At 44.5% G+C, this 20,561-nt stretch overlaps 1 protein-coding gene across 4 annotated transcripts; it reads left to right on the top strand.

The window, feature by feature from the left end:
* The first annotated feature begins 75 nt into the window (after positions 1-75).
* On the top strand, positions 76-20,348 carry tax1bp1a (Tax1 (human T-cell leukemia virus type I) binding protein 1a). Of its 4 annotated transcripts, none has more exons than XM_076075363.1 (17): positions 76-490; positions 2,097-2,311; positions 5,296-5,398; positions 5,948-6,138; positions 6,521-6,676; positions 9,637-9,785; positions 10,206-10,296; positions 10,434-10,619; positions 10,717-10,968; positions 11,081-11,272; positions 11,430-11,502; positions 12,065-12,573; positions 15,198-15,284; positions 16,395-16,575; positions 16,682-16,890; positions 17,650-17,732; positions 18,810-20,348. In XM_076075363.1, exons 2-17 carry the CDS (start codon positions 2,123-2,125, stop codon positions 19,012-19,014), a joined length of 2,856 nt encoding a protein of 951 aa, XP_075931478.1. In that variant the 5' UTR covers positions 76-490; positions 2,097-2,122; the 3' UTR covers positions 19,015-20,348. The 4 variants fall into 4 exon arrangements, with proteins under 4 accessions (XP_075931478.1, XP_075931476.1, XP_075931479.1 ...); XM_076075361.1 differs by having other exon boundaries at positions 78-490; positions 18,807-20,348; XM_076075362.1 differs by lacking the exon at positions 76-490 and adding an exon at positions 553-1,025 and having other exon boundaries at positions 18,807-20,348.
* Positions 20,349-20,561: the final 213 nt, after the last annotated feature.

Below are 20,561 nucleotides of genomic sequence, written 5' to 3' on the forward strand. Positions count from 1 at the left end.
ATCCTGTGGTTTTTAGCTAATGCCCTTTAGCCGTATCTGTGTGTCCAGTGTCCACTCTAAATTAACAAAAAACGTAAAAACCTATACATTTAACAATAATTCAACTACCTGTGCATTATATATATCATGCTTTGCAACAAATTGTGTCATTATATAGTCGGCACACACTAGTACATATACTGCAGAGGATCTCCACATTAATTATGTTGTGTTGTTGTAAGTCAGAAGGGATGGAAAGCAAGGGAATATGATTGCTCAACTGTTTTAAGTAAGTTACGTAATTATCTGAGTTCTCTCCAGTCGTCTCTCCTCCTTACGCATCCTCAGCATCACGCTGCTCAGCATCCCGGAAGTTCAGCATCATCTGCTCCTTCAGGAAGAGACGCATCATCGTCAGAGCTTTGTCAACAACGGGGGACAGTGGCAAAAACATCGGCCTGTACGGCAGAAATCCCCTCTGTTTTTTGCAAGTGGAATTCATATGAAAAGGGTACTCTTTCAATTTCAAGTTAAATACACGCCTGCGATGTCCGTGTTCTCGTGTGTGTGTGTGTGTGTCAGCAAGCTAGCTGACCGACGAGGCTCACGTTCAGCTAGCTGGTGACTTGACACGACATGGCCTGTTCTCAAGCTAATGCTAGCTGCCTAGCCTCCGTAAATAAGGTTATCCTGACTAACCGAGGTAGCTGGTTTAATGTGGCATAGCTGTGTGTAAGATGATGCGTCAAAAAATGAGTGTTTTCCACTGTGGCTGTTGTGTTATATTTAGCTGGTTAGCTGAATAGAGAATCTGTCATGACTTGGTCACTTTTACTTTCATTTATCTTCGTCGGGGAGTTGGGTTGAATGGAAATGTGTAGGGCAAGAGAGGTCTGTTGTGTTAGCTGTGTTATCATCCCCTGTAAACGATGAATGGATGAAGTGGTTGCATCACCTGCAAGCAGCTGCACATCATCACCTGCTCCTCCTCGACTGGTGACCATCACTACATGCTCTGTTAAAAGTCAACTTGCTGTAATGTGAAGGTAATTAGTCACAGTGGTGGATGGTTACACTGGCATCCAACCTCCTTTACTACGCTAGCGAGGTGTTCAACGTGGTGAAAGAACTAACCTTCACTGTACGGGGTGATCTAATTCAGTATTGTGTTTTTGTAAAGTTGTGGGACTTGCAGAAGACAACTTAAAAGAGATATGTTGACTTTGTATTATATGTGTCAGGCTCCAAACACTCTGGACACCACATGTCCTCTATATGCCTCGTTAAAGCCCAAGGCTCTGACTCACCAAGCCATCACCACCTCATCCAGAACCACAGAAGACACATTATACCACTGTTTTCATAGTAGTTCTGTCTCACTATTACGACAAAAATTGACAAGTAAAATAATGTATTTCCCTCTTAATTTAAGGTACAATACCACACTATGATAATACTCCCATCAGAGGTAAAACTGTAATGCAAACTTGAATATGTGCTTATCTGTTTTATACCCCTTTACAAGGCTCATAGGTTGTGAAATGTCCTCATGTTTACGCCTAAGATAGCGCTTCTTCTCAGGCTTTGGTGTCATTTAAGGACGCTGCACCAGTTGCATGGGTGACAGCACTAAAGTCAAGTAATGAAAGTTTTCTTTGTGTAGTAAATGTCATACATGACATGAGATATTGCAACACGATTGGCTGCAGGTTTTGCTCTTTAAGACGGACACTGAGGTCCTGTGATTATTTAAAATAAAGTCGGATCAATTTCAACGCCCCAAATCACAGAGTTGCCTCAGAGGGCTTTTACAGTCTGTACAGCACATGACCCCCTCTGTTTGTTTTTAGAGAGGAATATGGTAAACACCCCGGCCCTGAATTGGTGCATGCTGTGCACATGTGCTACACCTCTGCTTGGTCTTTTCCTTAATCCATATATTGTCTGAGAATGTGTGGGAACTCATGCTAGAGATCTTGCCATTGGAAGGAAGCCTGCTCTTTGACTACATTTTGACTTGATTTGTCTTTTCGTTGTGTGTGTGTTTGACTAAAAGTGTGACTTTCGCTCTGCCGTGATGCTCAGCTTCTCTGTGCTCTGCTCTTTTTGTCTTACAGACAAATGAAGTGACCGACAGGACACAATGTCATCGTTCCAGGTGGTGGACTCGTCGCCGGGCAGCAGCGTCAGCGTGATGGAGACGTCCAACTTTGCCCACGTCATCTTCCAGAACGTGGGGAAGAGTTTCCTGCCCCAGGAGCCCCTGGAGTGTTGCTTCACCCTGACCCCATACATCACTCCCAACCCCAAAGACTGGGTGGGCATCTTCAAGGTACGACACACACACACACACACACACACACACACAGCTATGCTACAAAGAAGATATTTAGAGATTGGAACTATTCCCAGCCCATTACCAGAGTGTTTCTTAGATGGATTATGTGTTACGGTTTTATTAATTGGCCATAGGTTTGCAGCTGGTACAATAACACATACATCCGCCTTGACACTAATGGTTCACCTCTTCACTACATGCCTAAAACCTCACCACAAGCTTTGGTGTGGTTGTTCAGCTTGTGGAAAGAGGAAGAGTGTACATGGTGGGCTGGTTGCAGTAGGTCTCGCTGGGGGGCAAACATTTGGTGCTCTTTATGAACCACTCTGATTCTTATTAGGACCTCTTTTTCCTCCCACTTCACTTGTTCGCTCCCCTCTGTCTTTCCATCAGTTTTTCCTTCTGCTTCCTGCTAACCGACCTCCTCCTCCGGTCTTTTATCAAGGCCATCAAATCTCACACATAATTAACAGGAAATGTGAACTAGGAAACTTAATGTCTCGTAACGTCAAAAGACAAACATTTTATTGTTGTCTAAGAACTGACTTCAAATCCACCAGCTCAATTAAAAAGGAATAAAGACGCTGTGTTTATATGGAAAAAAGAAAAAAGTCAATTTGGAAAATTTAATTGTTGTAATCCACGCTAATGAAAGCTGTTTGATGGCGCTCACAGACTACGCTTCTTTCATCCTTTTGACGTACACGTCTGTCTTTTTGTGTGTTCATAGATATATCTATTTAATTCTGGCAAAATCTGGGCCGTGTGTTTGTGTGTATATGCATATATACTATTCAGCTCATGATTATTTCCTCTTTTTGTCAGTGGGACATATATCAAGAGATCAGTACTTCGGGACTCGTGCCACCAAACAACTGCTAATAAATCTTATGTTTTGGCTTGAAGTCAGGATGTTTGGGAACTCTGTCAAAATCAACAGGTTGCTGGATTTAAAAAAAATGATTGATTACATTTGGCTTTCCCGCTGTGCACCAACGGTCAACATTGATGGAATTCTGTCACGTCAGTCTTTTTGCCCCCCCCCCCCCCCCCAGAGGCAATACCTTTGTGCAGAGATGACTCAAGGAGAGAGCATTCTCTCTCTCTCTCTCTCTCTTACCTTTCACATCTGTAGGCGTTACCTGTTTCAGAGGACGAGACTGAGCAATAAAGCTGACTCTCTATGAGGATGACTCAGACTGCACAGACAGCCACTGTACATTTTAGTTGTACACAGACACCCCCTAGTGGCAGAAGATGTCCACAGTACAATAATAAAGACCCAAGCCTGCTCCTAGAATGGAGGTGCGCTCAAACAGTACACACAGTAAACATCAACAGTGTACAGTGACGTTTTTCTTTTGTTTCCTAGCATGATGACTAATTGTGCCATACATGATAAATTGAACTTGTTTGTTTTCCAGTAAAAGCTCTGTTAAGTTTGGGTTTTAAACACACATGCACACACACTTTCACAACTCCCTAAAAAGCCCTTTGGAGGTTTTCGGTTGTGGCATGTTTGTTGGGTCTGACGGGAGAAACCCGTTGTGTGAGTGTATAATTAAAGTGTCATCGTGCTGTTCCCTTACACCTTGGCTGCGTGATTGATAGCTGCTTTGCCTGTGATTATTTTATAACATCACTCCTGTTTTGGAATGTCACCATACCTAACAAAATGTCAGTCAACTTCACTCTGCAATTAGCAAAAATTTATGTCTGTTCTGTCTTAAGCAAACACACGTGAGCACACAAGCTAACCTGGCAGGTGTCCATCGCAGCAGCCCAGCCTCCCACTGAGATACTGCTGGATGTGGAAAGAATGTACTTGGCCCAGGATTCCACACCGACAATTACCATTTGTTTGGAATAGCGTTATACTGAGTGTAATGGTTTGATAAGGCACACACTGCAATTATGTTTTATGCAACAGCATTATCTAAATTTTGACAGATGTTTTGAGGAGCTCGGTTGATTTACTGTTGTCGGGTATTAGCCTATTCCATATTTGTATTATCTATATATTTCTCCCCCCCACCTTAGATTAATTGATTGATTGATTGTTTATTTAAGTATTTACCTGCAGAAATGTGTTTTATGTGAACATGGTTCAAAAAAATATTCAGTCCCTCCCAGTGTTCCATCCTATAATTTCCAGTATATCGTCGTCAACCAACTAAACCTAAACTGTAATAAACTGTAATATTATATGATTACATGGCAGCTGTCCAAAGGAGAAACTTTCTCCGTTTTAAACAACGTTTAAAACGTCCCGAAGAGCCCCCAGGTGGTTGAGCTCTCCACAGCTGAAGTGCAGTTATGTAACGTCACAAACATGTATTCCACATGTGAGTTGAAACGAGGTGTGTGTGTGTTTGTGCGAAAGCGGCCCAGACAGGGAGAGTTTTTTTTGCGTTTTTTGCGCGACAGATTTACGACGCAGGACCTGAGTTATGATGTTCACAACTCTCTTTCATCATCTGTCACCTCACAACACATGAAATCCACAGAATTACATCTCCCTTGGCATTTTGTGTAAAATTTTCACCCTTTTCTTCGACCCCCCCTCCCCCCCCCCCCCATCTCATTTCCACGTTGGTTGTTCTCTGCCATTTCACAAGTCTGCGCATGTGTACACGCATTCAAAGCTACGTACACCCCTGCTCTCCCACCCTATTCTCACACCTCCACTGCCCCTCTTTTTTGTGAGCCCAAAAGGGGAAGGAACTGAGGGGGGTGAGAGAAGAGGAGGAGGAGGAGGAGGTGTGTGGAAGAGTGAGGGGGCACGGTTTTAAATGTTTCCATTCTTGCCTTGAACATTGTCTGTACTCACAGCTTTCTTCATTCACTGTGTTTTTTTTAAATCTAATAATAAAGAAATGGTAAAGATAAAGCGAAATATGAATATATATATATACATCTACACTGTCCACTCTTTTGTTGTTGTGGATCAACATTTTGGTTGCTGTTTACATCCTTAGGTGGGTTGGAACACAGCCAGAGATTACTACACCTTCCTTTGGTCTCCTATGCCTGAAAACTACGAACCAGGAAGTACTGTGCACAGGACTGTGGTGTTTCAAGGTACACACACTCACACACTCTAAGTAAGCCACTATGCAGACATAGGATATTCCGAAGCAACTCCTTTCATTTTACGGCATGCATAAAAACCAGCACTTTTATTAAATAAGGGAACACAACCGCAAGCGGCGGCCTGGGACCTGAGCACCACTCAAACCACACACGCATACACAGGTTGATTGCCTGCAAACTGGTTTTACTGGGTCCTGGAACGGTCAGATATTACACAGTGAAAATATGAGAGCGTGCTGTGGTGTGTCAGTAGTCAGTAAAACCGGTTGGCTGCCGGATGTTCTGTACTTGCTCCTCCGTCCCTGAGAACCAAGCCGAGCATGTCCCCGATGCACTGCAGTGAGCTCTCTCAGTGTAGCAAAGGGCTGCCTGAAATATAAGCACGTATAAATGATGTGTCACCTCTGGAAATATTGTGTAAATGCTTTCCGATAAATGTACGTGCTGCCATGCTATCTTGTGTACTACCTGATTTAAATGAATATTAAGTCCAATGAAAAACAAAAAAGAGATCACACACCCTTTATCTCTTTGTAGGTTATTATGTTCCTAAATCTGACGGAGAGTTCTACCAGTTTTGTTACGTCACACATGTTGGTGACATCAGAGGAGCCAGTACGCCCTTCCAGTTCAGGTCAGCCACACCCACAGAGGAGCTTCTGACTGTCACCGAGGACGACAGCAACTCGGACATACTGGTCGTCACCACCAAGACCGGCCTTCTAGAGGTATGCCAGATAAAGGCATCTACCCGGGTCTTGGCCCCCATTTAAGTGTCCTACAGGAAGATAATAGATCTCTACCGGATCCAGAGGTTGTGTTCTGTACCTGACTGTGGAGAGTTAATCCTCCTTTTTTTAATGGATACACTGCACAAATATATCACACAACACAAATTTAATTATATGTAAAACTCTGAACATTTAAGCCTCTTACAGCATTTTTCCAGTGTTTTCAAAATGACTGTAACTGTCCCAAGACAGGGGCACTAAAAGAACAAGACGAAGTGATTTAAGCAACCCAAATCTTCTAGAATCAGGTGCCACCCTCACCTTCTCTCTCTCTCTCTCTCTCTCTCTCTTTACACTTAACTTCCCTCCTGCCTGGCAGCATGTGGAGGAGGCGCAGCAGGAGCGCAGGGAGCTGCTGAAGGCCATGCGCCTCCTTCAGGAGGAGAAACGGCAGCTGCAGGAGGAGCAGAAACGACTGGCCAGGGAGAGGGAGCAGGAGAGGGAGACGTGCAGCTTGCTGCGGACACACAACCAGGTCAGAAAGAGTGACGGCACACAACGCACAGTAGTGTGTAGATGTAGCAGATACAGTTTGTGAATACATTGAGATTAACAACGGTGGTAGACTGTCTTTTACACTTCTTTTAAACACTTCTTATCTCGCGTGTGAAACTGTCCAAATCACAGTGCCGCAGTCGCAGAAACAGTCGCCTTCATTTCAGATTATTTGTCTTCACTTTTAACAAACAAAACAGTTCGGAGTCGGGAGGTCAAAGACTACCGTTCCCATTTCTACGTGCGTGCTCGAGTAAACTCTGTCCAACCTCTCCTTGTACCAGAGGAGATCATCATCTAGTCAACCCTAATAGATACAAAAATGATCGCTCAAAAAATGTAGCTGTTATTAATTAAAAAAGTTCTATAGATATATTACATAACCACAAAACAGGGCTCTGACAACATCATTGAGAGTTTCAGTGTGTTTTATTTGTCTGTCAGTGTGTACATAGGCAGACTGTCCCTATTTGCATACAAGTGTGTGTGGAGCCGGTTCCTCGCCAGTGATCACAGGTCTGAAAACTTCAAAGACCCGAATTTATGAATAATCTGTGTCCATGTTTGAGAGACACACAAAGAGCGGCAGCGTGTGTGTGTGTGTGCTGGTGTATATGTGTGTGTGTGTGCACGCCAATCTTTCTCTCCTTCTTTAACGACCTGAGTCAGTGGGCCAGAACGGAATTGGGACGCCGTTTTCCTGGGCATCTGGCGTCAGGGACGATGCCATCGCGACCGCAGAGTGAACAAACATGACGTCAAACACACAAACACACACACACACACACACACAAGCTCATGCGCAAACACCAACTCCCTCCCCCCCCCCCCCCCCCCCCCCTTCACTCTCACACTCACATTCAGGTTCCACACCACAGGGCCCCTCTAATGTGCAATCACACAAGAGCACGCACACAGACACAAACACACTCATTATGCCACCCGCTTGCAAACCCTTTTAGTCTGTGTGTGGAATGAGAGGAGGGTAGTCCGCAAAACCGCCTGCCTGAAAAAAGAGCCCTGCCCAGCCTCAGGGACAAACACCACTCAGTCACGCGATTCAGTGGCCACTGCTTTCTCACTGTCTATTTTCTCCCTGTCTGTCTCGCTGTCCGTCTGTCCCTGACTCTCTTTCTCCCAATTTTATTTTCCATTTCAGGGTTGTTTTGTTGGCATTAGAATATTATTATAATGTATTTTGCTGAAGCAAGGTAAATAAAAACACATGTGGGAACATTGATCAGAAATCAAGTTAACCTCTACCTCGATGTCATCTACTTTATACTCTATTCCCTCCACTCCCCCCCCCCCCCCCCCCTCCCCCCATTCAGTCACTCACCAGGATGAGTCAGATCTCAGATTTTGTAATTTATGAGTTGCTCATATGATAAGCAGTATCTTGGCACACACACGCCTAAAACCAGTCAACTCATGGAAAGCAGAGAGAGAGGGGGGGGGGGGGGGGGGGGGGGGGGGGTGGTAGAAGGAGGGAGGGGGGAAACACTGAAACTTGCCAAGAGGTTTGTGAGTTTGAATCCAGTCTCTTATCGCCCCCTAGTGCAGCGCTCCGGTCTTGGCTTAGAGTAAGAGCAGCCTGCTTTGAGTTAGTCCGCTGCTCTTTTTATGAAGGACAAAATCGCCATAAATTACTTGGTAATACACACAGACACACACACACACACACACTGTTATTACCATGCTGCTTTTCATTCAACAGGCATGTCCATCTGTAGATATATACGACTTGTGTGATGTGTCTCTTTTACATTTACAGTAGGTGCGTTAGCTCGTGCCACGCTGATGAAAATATCCTGAGTTTAACATGAAAACATAAGTACATATTTTGTGGCCGCTAATTTTACGAGTACACTTTTTATAAGGTCTTTATGCACTGCTAAAGTGCTTCCTGAACGCCAGCCGTAAAAATCATACAGTAATCTATGCAGAGCAATTGCCCAGAGGGGGACAGGCCTGAGTATGCATTGGTGTGTGCAGGTGTGGACTGATGGCTGTACTCTCTGCTATCCGTCTGTCTCCATATGTCCTTGAATTTGAAGCTTTGTGTTCCGTCTTTCTGTAACCGTGTGTGTGTGTGTGTGTGTGAGTGACATATAGAAAGGAAGGTGTGTTCAGAGGAATGTTGTTCTGTCACAACCAATATTAGCAATGGATGATTTAGCAGCCTTCACTGCTGATTAGCAGCAAGTTCAAACAAGGCCTTTCCACACCGGGAGGACAAACCTTATAGGATCCCACCAGGAATGTGTTTTAAGGAATTCACTGATACTAGACAGGTTGGTCCTGCATGCTTTCACAGGATACTACAATTGATCAATAACTTCAGCCTCTGAGTGATTGTTCTGAGTCCATCAAAGGGCTCACGTCAGTCTGAATTTGTAACTAGAGATCTGGGATAAGAAGGTAAGACTCTCACAGCTGCACTAGCAACAGGCTATAGAGGTAGGGAACAGTTCAATTACTATTGAAAAAAAATAAATCAAAACAAGTTTTAAAAATGAAGATATGCATTACAATACCTTTGACCATATACGTGAATTTTTGCAAATATTTATCAAATATATTTGTGCAAAAATAATATTCTGGTAGCAGAAAATCTTAAACATTTTAAACCAAAACTAAACATTCTAACCTTCATGAGGGCAGGATTTTTAAAGGAGTAGACTGCTTTAGTTTTATATGGGTGTACCTAATAAAGTGGCATGAAAACAAAAATATGGCACATGCAACGTACTATTGTGCAACATGACCGTGGTACGTCCCATGAAATGTCACCATCTGTGATTGATCATAAGTGTTGCACAAGTTCCTGTCTTTGTTCCGCATTCGTTCTCCTCTGCCAAGTTGCGCCTGCTGAATTAGCCGCTGTGATTGGCTGCAGCGCCCGTCACCGTGATCCACAGCTGCCTCTCTGTCCCGCAGGAGCTGCTGCGCTCGTCGCAGGGCCTGTCAGAAGAGAGGGAGGACGTGAGGCGGAGGCTGTTAGAGGCCACGGACCGGGTCCGCCAGCTGGAGGAGGACCTGCTCGGAGTCACCCAGAGAGGCCTGCAAAAAGAGACGGAGCTGGATTGGTGAGGAGAGAATGCTAGCACATGACCATCAATCATCCAAAAGTCATCCGCTTCTTTGAGGATGTGACTGTGTAAATAACTTTGAGGAGGAGTTCTTGCCAGCCTTCTGCTTTCTCAACATCCTCATCATTCCACTTGTCTACATTGTGTGGAAAAAACAACACAAAGCACAAACCATTGGCCTAAAAAAAGAACTTCTGCCTGACAAAGTAAAATGTATTTCTCAATCCCCTTAGATGATCAATGGGAGGTCTCCATGCAAAACAGATTTGACCGACATTCAGTGGGTTGTGGTTGATAATTTGAGAAACCTATGTATACACATAGTGCCATTGAACAGAGAATTAGTGTAATATAATGATGCAGGTGGATTGGTTCGAGGATGATAGCCGTACAAAACGTGTTGATTATATTTCACAGCCTGCGTGACCGTCTGAAGAAACTGGCAGCAGAGAGAGACGGTCTGGAGAGCCAGCTGAAGAACGAGAAGGATGAGAGAGACCTTTACAAGGTGTGAGGAAGCTCTTCATAGCTCAAAGGCTGGATAAATTAAAAGGTGCATTTTGAACGAACAGAGCCCGTTTGAGTCTTAATTCCGACCTTTGCATTTTTTTTTTTTTCTGTCTCTCTGTGTTGTCCCATGTGCAGGCCCACCTGCGCAGCACCGAGCTGGAGAACACTAAGCTGAGCGCGGAGCTGCAGATGCTGAAGGCGGTGGAGCTGAACCGGGAGGTGACCATTGCTCAGTTCCAGGAGGAGATGGACAGGCTCCGGCTCTGCGTTGCCCAGCGGGACAGCCTGGAGAAAGAGCTGCTGGCACACAAGGCTGACAAGGTAGCAGTGGTTGTACACCCGTATGTGTGTGTGTGTGTCTATATGGGAAAATCAGTTCATCTATACACATATATGGTCCGTCTACATGTCTTTATAGGCAGATCTGGCCCGTGTGCGTGAGCAGCTGCGTCAGGCAGAGGAGCAGCTTCAGGCGTCCCGGCAGCAAGCCTCCCTGCTGGCCTCGGAGCTCCGCGACTCAGCCAGCGCCTGTGACCACACGATGACCGAGCTGTACCGCGCCCGTATGGAAGCTGACAAGCTCCGTGCCAGTCTAGCTGATGCTCAGGCCGAGTGCCAACGCATGGAGAGCCAGCTCGACCGCATGAGGAGCACTGCACAGAAGGAAGTGGTCAGTGTTTCACTTTCCGTGCAATGTTTGGCAAGAGCTGAGGGACTTCTGAAGCAGGACATGGAAAATATTTTTTTTCAAAATGTCCTCCACATTTCCTTCTCTCTCTCAGGGTGTTGGGACCAGTGGGGAGATGACACCCAGCATGATGGTGGTGTCAGAGGCAGAGGCGGAGCTGCAGAGAGAGGTGGAGGAGCTGAAGCTGCGTCTTCACATGGCTGCTGAGCACTACAAGGAGAAGTACCGGGAGTGTCAGCGCCTCCGAAGGCAGGTGGCCAAACTGAATACAACTGAGTCACAGGGAGTGAGTACTGTACAGTAAAGCTCATACGACAAGAAGTATTACACCCAGGTCAGTTTATGCCGAAAGCTGCAGCAATTATGTTTTGTTAACACATTGTTCTTGTTGTTGGTGTGTGTGTGTGTGTGTGTGTGTGTGTGTGTGTGTGTTTGTTTTGCAGGAGCCAAAGAGAAATGCATCCACTGAGACAACACAGGAGCCACTGACCCCGAGTCCAGAGTCACCGACGGCAGGTACACACACCTTCTTATTGCCACGTATAACTGTCCAAATATACACAGGTTGACACCATGCCAACAGAATAGAGAGGTTTGTTTGTTTGTTTGTTTTGTTTTTCTGATTGCTTTTTGTCTTTGAAAAATAAATTAAAAGGTAGAAATACAAGATGTTCCACGACAGTATGATCAATCATCAGTAATCCTTTGCAATCACATGACATGAAGAAAAGTAAGTGCATGGTGTGACTCACTGTGCTTGACTGGACAAAACCCTTTTCTCTCACTATGCTATTACTGTTGCTGTCTTCGCTGAGACAAACTGCAATCTAAGAACAACAAGTTGAGGCAGATTCTCGGGAAATTTTCAAAAATCTTTCTTGGAAATTTGGGAAGTAAATTAAAAGTAGACGAGTCTACGTGGCGGAGAGTGATTTCACAAAATATGTTAATTACAGTGTTTTTTGTATTGAAATATCCATAATTATCACTTCTATTCAACTGTTAATACCCGAATCAAAGACTGTCCTGCTGGCTATGTATCATCTTTGTTCTACTCGAACTTTGTGTGTTGCCACAGGAAACATAGCCGCTGCAGTCCTACAAGAAGCCGCTGAGATGACAATAACACCAGAACTTAGTAACAGGGAATACACACACACTGATGCATACATCAGCATTGAGAGGGGAGGAAGGCAGAGAGAGAAAATGCCGAAGGAGAGGGCCGAGGTGGAGGCCGAGGTCGGAGCCAACCAAGGGGAGGAAAGGGAGAAAGAAAAAGAGGAGAAGAAGGAGAGTCTGCCAGAGGAGAGCCTGAGGATGACGAGCTGGGTGGAGGTGGAGGACGAGAGGCAGAGTGCCGACGAGAGCAGCGAGGCGGAACTGGCAGGGAAGGCCGAGGACGTGAGGGGTGCTGCGGAGCACCAGGTGCTGCCGGAGGTGGAGGGGAGGCGCATGGGGGAGGCAGAGAAGGCGCAGACGCGCTCGGTGGAGGAGGAGCTAGCGATGATGGAGGAGAAGTGGAGGCAGCAGTGTGCGATCAACGAGACGCTCAAACAACGGCTGGCCAACGAGGAGGAACGATTCAGAGTGAGACACACACACACAAACACACACACATGTACCCAATATGAAGGATCAGTACTCTCCCAATGCTCAGAGGTTATGTACAAGCCCTTAAGTACCACCAAAGTGCACTCAACAAAACATTCCATTGGTGAATATATGTTAAAACAACAAGCATGCTCCAGTGTAGATGGGCACACGAACATATTCTATTCATCATATCCTCATCGCACACACAGTCACTCCATTTTTATTACACCAGAGTGTTTTGTAAACCTTATCCTCCCCTTTCAAAATTCAATTTGCCAGTCCATTTAGTTTTGATATGTTTTTTTATCACTGGATATAGTTACACACACAAAGAAAATTAACTTGTGAGGTTGTGATCCAGTAATAATGGACCATCATTATAAAGTTTACTCTTTCATAATTTATTATTACCTGTCTTTAAACATATTTCTCACAAAAACAACACAATGTGTTATGAATACGGTGTTCTGAGAGTGAATTCCTTTTCTGCAAAATGTATGCTTTGACTTATGATTATTTTCATTACTGATTAACATAGTCCATAAAATCTCCCAAACGAGTAATAAATGCTAGTCATAAAATGCCAGAGCCCAAGGGCACATCGGCAAGTAGGTTATTATGTCCATGCAACTGCAAAAAACAAAGATATTACATTTAAAATAACCAGAATGCAGCAATTCTCACATCTGAGAGGTTGGAGCAAGAAAATGTTCAAATGTTTTTGCTTCATTTTGCTTGTGAAATTACTGCAACAATTATTTTCTGTTTAATTAATAATGTAATTGTTACATCACTGTCTACATATTCCAATAAAGCAGAACAACTACGAGACAAATCTTTTTAAAGTGTCTTACCATTGCTGACTCAAGGACAGTGCTAATAGTTGCTTGATAGCTAGTTGCCCTGGAATAGATGAACTAATTGCTGGACTGGTGTGTTACCAGTGAGAGCTTGTGTGAGAGCTTGTAAGTAGCAACAATTACACTTGGTCACAGAGTAGCAAATGTTCATAACAGTTTACATGAGCAGGCATTAACCAGAGCAACCGGGTTATTCCATGCCACACATGAGCCTGTGTGTGCGTGTGTGATTCAATACGACTACTTGAGCTCATTGCGTCGATGTGGGGCCTGTTGCATTTTGCGTGCGAATGTCTGCCAAAGTACCTACTGGCATTTAATCTCCTTGAGTGAGCGTGTGTTTATCGGCGCTGTAAATAAGGCTCTCCCCTGTCTTTGATAGAGTCTCCTGTCTGAGGCGAGTGCCCCGGGCCTCGAGCCGCTCTTAATGGCCCCGGAGACTGACAAGAGAGGCAGCCGCAGAGCGCCATGCTTTACGGCTGTTTACATCAGCCACCCAGTGGATGGACCGTGGGGGAGGAATAGACGGGGGGGGGGGGAGGGAGGGCGCAGGAACACACGGCTGCAGAATCCCTTCACCTGAACTTAACCCTCTAATGCTGCGCAGTAAATTCATGAAAGAGGGGGAGAGAGCGAGAGAGGACAAAAGGAGATGAAAGAGAATGACGGGGGGAGAAGCAAGCGGAATTTAGGAGTGAAAATAGTAGGACAGACGGACACGGAGCAGAAAGAGAAACCGCGGGAGAGGAGGGGATTTGGAAAATTTGTGATGAGATGAGAGAAGAGCAGGCATCTAGCCATGTAAACTATCCCACAGGGTCAGTCCTGTCAGAAAGTTTGAGATTTACTGCGATCCTCTGGTCTGCTGCAGACTGCCCTGGACACAGGCCGTGTTTCTGTGGCTTTTACTGTGTGTTTTACAGTAAGCGCCGCACATTTGACGCCGCTCCAGGTTAAATAAAAGTCAACCGACCAAATATTTTTGTTCACTCGCTTGCCTGTGTGTATGCCTACTGATATTCCTCTCCGTCAGTTAACACAAATGGAGTGGAAATAAAAGGGATCGTATCAGGTCCGTTAAAGTCGACATGTTTCCTTTTCCATCAGCTGTCACCGTTGCTGCTGGATTGTTGTTTTTGGAGCTGTATCAATCAGTCAATGTGAAGGTGATTAATTAACAACCATTCGGATATTCCATTAATCATGTTTAAGTATTCTGTAAGCCTAAATGCCAAAACGTTCTCTAGGTCCAGCTTTTCAGTCGTAAACATATGCGGCACGTCGGTGCCTTTGTGTGATATTAAATTTAATATCTTTGGGTTTTGAACTATTGGACAGAAAGACATTTGAAGGTTCTGCCTGAGGCTCCGTTAATTAACTATTCTATAAAAGAATCATGAGATTAATAAATTATGAATTTAATTGTTAGTTATGTTATTATTCAAACTATTCCTTACCCGTCTACTAGTTGAAGCAGTAATTGAGCTGATGTCCTCTCATTTTATTTTTATTTTCACTAATCAGACGGTTTTTATGATTATGTTTTGGGGGAATTTCATGCTTTCATTATAGTTGACAGGGGAGAAAGACGGGGAATGACGCAGCAAAGGTCACGGGCAAATGGTTGGCGCCTTGAAGACACAGTGAAATGAACCATAGCCGTACTACGCTTTGTGTCCCTGTGTGTGTGTGTGTGTGTGTGTGTGTGTGTGTGTGTGTGTGTGTGTGTGTGTGTGTGTGTGTGTGTCCCGTCTGTAGGTGCACATGGCAGAGCGAGCCAGCGAGGTGACAGAACTGAAGCGAAACCTCGCCCAGGCCCTCAAAGACAAGGAGCAACTACAAGAGGTACGAGCTTTTAAAGGAGTCAGTGCCACTCTCATCCATATGTGTGGGTGCTCACCGCACTTGGTTTTAATGGTGTTAATGTGCAGAGAGAGCTGAATCGCAGCTGTAAGTCGATTCAAACATGGACACGGTGTGCAGCGGTACTTTGATGAGATCAGGGAGTCTCGGACACGGTCTGCAGACAGGAAGTGGCAGGCTCAGTTGCTTCACGCTGTCATCCCTGTCTATGTTCATCTCTACGAACAGATATAAGCTCATGAATGCAGGTAATGCAAATACAGATTCTGCGTTTATATGCACATATCTGTTTATAGAGATTATAGCCGTATTAACTGGCTTGCAGTGTCTGAACTCATTCCTGTAGCTTTTCTTTTCCTTCTCCATTCTCCCCACTAATTAATACATCTATACTTGCTTCCTCGCCCGTTGGTACAGTGCCATTAGACAGTGCAAATGCCACGCGACGTGTCTGTTTCACCTTTCCCAACCCTGGTTTAAATGTTAAACCTGATAGCTGCGCACTAATGAAGTCATCAAGAGAGGAGGTCAAGGGGGGGGACTAGCGAGAGGAAGGAGGGAAGTAAAAGCGGGAGAGGGCGAGAGCCTCCATCAGCAGAGCCAGAGCAGAGGGAGCCAGAGTCTGACACCCATTACAGTAATGAGTAGGGTACTAATGCTCTTGCTTCATATATAATCACAAAGGGCAGAAACAATGTAGAGGGAAACTTAACTCTGAGCTGAAGATATTGAATCCTCGTGTGGTTCCAACAGTGAAAATGTGCTCTTGCTGTATTTCTTTCTCTGCAGCTATTCTCAGCAGTCCCTCTCTCTTCGAAACAGATAGTTTTACACATTCAGCAACATCAATGATCTGAAAGAGGATTTAATGTGAAAGGAAAACATAAAAAATGTAGATAGACATCATACAGGTGTAGATCAAATAATAAAAAACATATCTACAGTATGAAAATGTAAAGGTGAAATATATAATTTGTACAAACTTAAAGGAAAGCTTGTGAGCAAGATGTTCTGTAAAAGGCATGCTGACAATATGTAGTTTATACCCGAGAGATGCTGTGACGCTGGATTTTGTCTCCGTCTCCCGCTCAGGAGCTGCAGCGCTTCGTGTCCAGGCAGCAGGAAGCCGGTGCTCAGGGTGCTGAGATCAGGCAGCCGATGGTGCTGCGCTACCCGCTGCCATACCCTCAGGACCCCTCTCCTCCACCACTGGTCCCACACAGGCCTGCTGAGTTGCAGTACGGCAACCCCTACTCCACTGACAGCACACGAGGTGGGAGGAAGTCAGACTTTGACGGACCTTTCACGTCGACTCTCCATCCCTTCACTTTTATTTTGCTGCTATTTGACAACACCTCCATGTGTCACTGTTTTTCTAGACCGGGTGGATGTCGCGCTTTCTCCGGAGGACATGCCCCGTCCTCCCCCTGAGGCCCCACCCTGCGCCCCTCCCTGTGCACCCCCAATCACACCCCCGAGTCCGGGCCCCGGGGCACCGGGCTGGGACCGGGAGGTGGTCTGCAGCCAGCCCTGCCGCAGCACGAGCCCCCCCGAGAGTCTGGAGCATCCGCCGGAGGAGCCACGCAACGTAAGTGCACACAAACACAAATACAGGATGGAAACTCGCTCACAAAAAACCCAGGCGCCTATTAACAAGCCAATTCATTTTGAATTCATCTTTTATCGGTTGAGGTTTTACATGCATCAGATTATGCAAACATGATTGTTTTCTGCCTGCTCTCCTCACGGATATTATATAGTATATATTTAGTTTGTAAGTTATAGTACCACAATTGATCACAGCATCAGTTTGATCTCAATACAGCGGTATGTTCGATATTCTTTTATAGTACCTCCTCCAAATGTTAAAGCAACTTAAATGCATGACAAACTAAGCCCCAGGCTTTGGCTTCTTACCCTCCCGTCGTGTTTTAGCATCCACAGAACTGCTGTCACGGTAATCCCTCTCTCTCCGTCTCTGGAGTCCTCCCCCTCAGTGAATGAAGGGAATAGGAGCTTGCCCTTAAAAGATGAAGCCATGAACTAATTTGCATAGAGCTCTAATTAACGTCACTCCCTCAGAGCTCAAGAGGGACGAAGATAACAAGGGCTCGGAGAGTAATTGGGGGAGATCTTGCAAAGGGACAGACTGAAGATCACTTTGTGTCCGTCAGATTATGTCGTCTTGTTGTTTTGGGAGCAAACTGACTCGAGGCAAGCGAGGAAGGTTTACTGTGGGTTGCCGTTACAATAGAAACATTACAGCAGACATATATATGCATACAGCTCGAGGAGCGAATAGAGGGCCATTACTTTCCATCCTTTTGTGTGCGTTTGTGTTTCATAGGCTGCTGATGGGGCTCAGCCGTCCTGTGATCATCAGTCCAGTAGACGTAGAGAAGCCAGGGGCAGCTTCTGCTTTGACTCCAGGTAGTGTGCCTACCCACACACATATAAATAACTTTAGAATAAATGAACACAGATGTGATGAACACAGATAGCAAAGAGACGTTTAGGGAAGGATTTCTTTTTCCAGAGGGGACAGTCCACCTCTGTCCCAGTGTTGAGCCAAGCTAATGTTTAAAAAATAAATAAAAAGGAATTTAGATCCCTCGCTGTTTGTCCAGACCCACAGAGTGGCTGACTTCATGGAGTAAAGAGTCATGTATGCATTCACTTGAGAGAAAAAAAAGAATTGCCCTGTTTTAACAACATTATTATCTCAATAATTCCCCGTAAGAGCTTGTTTTCATGGAAGCGAACATGTTCCGCCTGTTTAGTTTAATACAGCTCTGAGAAACCTCTGAGTGGCTTTGAGTGCGACTGAGGCGCATTTGCCCGATTGTCTCTCCAGTCACCACGTAGCCAGCCCGAATGCATCTCAGATGCCTAATCGTGTAAACATGAAGCACGCGATGTCGGTCCAACTGATCCTGCAGAAACACCACAATGTGTCCCCTGAGGGTGGATCCTATCAAAATACATTCATTTGTTCATTTTCTTTTCAAACGTTATTGTCGTATTCGTCCGTTAAGTATGAACTAAAATCCACAACTGGTCGTCTTTACATCTCTGTGTGTGTGTATGTAGGGAATAAACAAACAAGATATTATGAAACAGCAAAGACGTACTGCATTAACAGTCAAAGAAATGTAACAAACGAAACAGTTTGAACAACAATTGCAACAGAGGAAGGCGAATTAAACACAAAACCTATTTATACATAAGTATGCACATATATATCTGCATGCACAATATGTATAATATGCAGTACATATACATATACAACATGTAATCTAGCTCGCTGTTTCAAAAGTGAACTTTCAGAGTGAGAGCTGAAACTATCATTGTAGAATTTCTTATTTAAGGATGTTTTAAGAAGTCGTAGTTACATTTGAACTGAACGGAATAACATACAGAGAAAGTCAGTGTACACTTATAGGATCCGAACCAAACCGACACATCTCACCAACTCTCCCCCGCCCTCTCCTTTTCTCTCTCCAGTAGTGTTCACAAGCGCTGCCCGCTCTGCGAGGTGATCTTCCCCCCCCACTTTGAGCAGCGCAGCTTCGAGCAGCACGTGGAAAGCCACTGGAAGGTCTGCCCCGTCTGCTCCGAGCAGTTCCCCCTCAACTGTCAGCAGCAGCTCTTCGAGAGGCACGTCCTCACGCACTTTGACGGCCACGTGCTCAACTTCGAGCAGATTGAATGAAGTTGCGCGAAGGGCCGAAACCCCGAATTCTGACTCATCGTATGGGTAAATGTGTGTCGTCAGCTATTAGTTCATTTTGATTGGGTCAAGGTGTCTTGTTAATATACAATCATTAGCACTTTTTTGCAATCTTTAACAAAGGTTAGAAAGAATGTAGTCCAGGAAGCTCCACCAAGGTTTAAGGTATTACGTAGGGTAGCTTTCACCTTAATACACCGTGGGTAAAGGGATCATTAACACTCGCGAAAAGTACTACTTTTACTTTTGTCTCATTTCTATGCTCATCTTTCTGCTTCAAAGGGGACTAAAGCACCATTGGTAGTGCATGCATTCATTATGTGTTCAAAAGTACAAACGTTACAGCTGTTCAGGCTGAGAGAGTGAATTGTAGCTGGAGCTTGAAGCAGAAAGCATCTTCGTATGTCGATGGTTCTTTGTCTATCCTGGATATTATCTACAATGAGTAAGCTTCTCGTGTGATAAAGCGGCCGAGACGTCTTCATCTTTTAATTGTCCACATGTTTCAAAGCTGGGAAAGGCAGAAGAGATAAGAAAATGTATTTTTTTTTTTTTTAAGTGTAAATGCAGAGTGAGATCTGAATATGTGATGTCATCGGAGTGTGTGGTGGGAAAACTTTTTTTTTTTTTTTGTTGACTTGAATGGGAAGTGATCTTTGATTTCTCCCAAAACTACAGTACTACTGTACGTGTAAGACGTCAGATGGTTTAAACAGGAACAGCACTACGTTTTCATGTATCTGCACTAAATAAGGCTTTATTCTGAATGTACTGTACATATGAAAATAAGTATAAGTTGTGGAGAGACCTGTGAATTACTGTCGTGACTCTGCCTCCCCTCATTGTTCTTTTTTTTTTTTCCGTTATGAAAGAATGACGGACCAATGATGTTTTACTTTGGTCAGTTGGTAAAGAAAAACAAGGCTGGTCTCTTTATTTCAGCGGAGATACTGTCGCGTTTTAGGCAAACGGACCGCAGGACACCAAGTTACAGACACTTCTGTTGTTGTGTAATTCCACCTTTTAACGTTACAACTGTGAAGAAAAACATCCGTTGCTTTGTGTGCAGGTCCAAATCATGAGTGAGTGTCATTTATATGTGTGTCTCCACATCACCGCTTGTCTATTTACAAAGTGACCCCCTGACAGTGTTGTATTCAGGCTTTAAAAATTGCACATGCCCAGTAACCACGAGGCAAATGTGTGTGTATGTCATGTGTCCAGTCCCTTTTTCACGTGAGAATGTCAGGACGGTGGTTTAAGTGTGTACTGCAAAGATCTTTATGAATAAAGTAAGCTTGTCTTAATGCATTTAACCGAAACATCTTCTTCTATTTGGGTTGAAAGGGGGAAGAAATGACCATCAGTCCGAACTACAGAGTTTTACACTTTTATTTTTATGTTTTTTTTTTTCAGTCATTTCCTGTTTACATTTATGCAGCTTCTCTTTTATATAGAAAGACAGTTTGACATCATTTACAAGTCACTCTGCTCAGAACCTGTTGTCCCCCCATACAAAAAGGAAACCT

Source organism: Anarhichas minor, unplaced genomic scaffold, assembly GCF_050575085.1.
Source record: "Anarhichas minor isolate MPS153535 unplaced genomic scaffold, ASM5057508v1 ptg000051l, whole genome shotgun sequence".
Lineage (NCBI taxonomy): Eukaryota > Metazoa > Chordata > Actinopteri > Perciformes > Anarhichadidae > Anarhichas > Anarhichas minor.

Bases quoted from the DNA above. Each gene is read 5' to 3' on its own strand.
- tax1bp1a (XM_076075361.1), top strand. From the start codon at position 2,123: ATGTCATCGTTCCAGGTGGTGGACTCGTCGCCGGGCAGCAGCGTCAGC. The intron at 16,891-17,649 runs GTAAGTGCACAC...TGTGTTTCATAG, and splicing joins CGCCGGAGGAGCCACGCAAC to GCTGCTGATGGGGCTCAGCC. The intron at 17,733-18,806 runs GTAGTGTGCCTA...TTCTCTCTCCAG, and splicing joins AGCTTCTGCTTTGACTCCAG to TAGTGTTCACAAGCGCTGCC.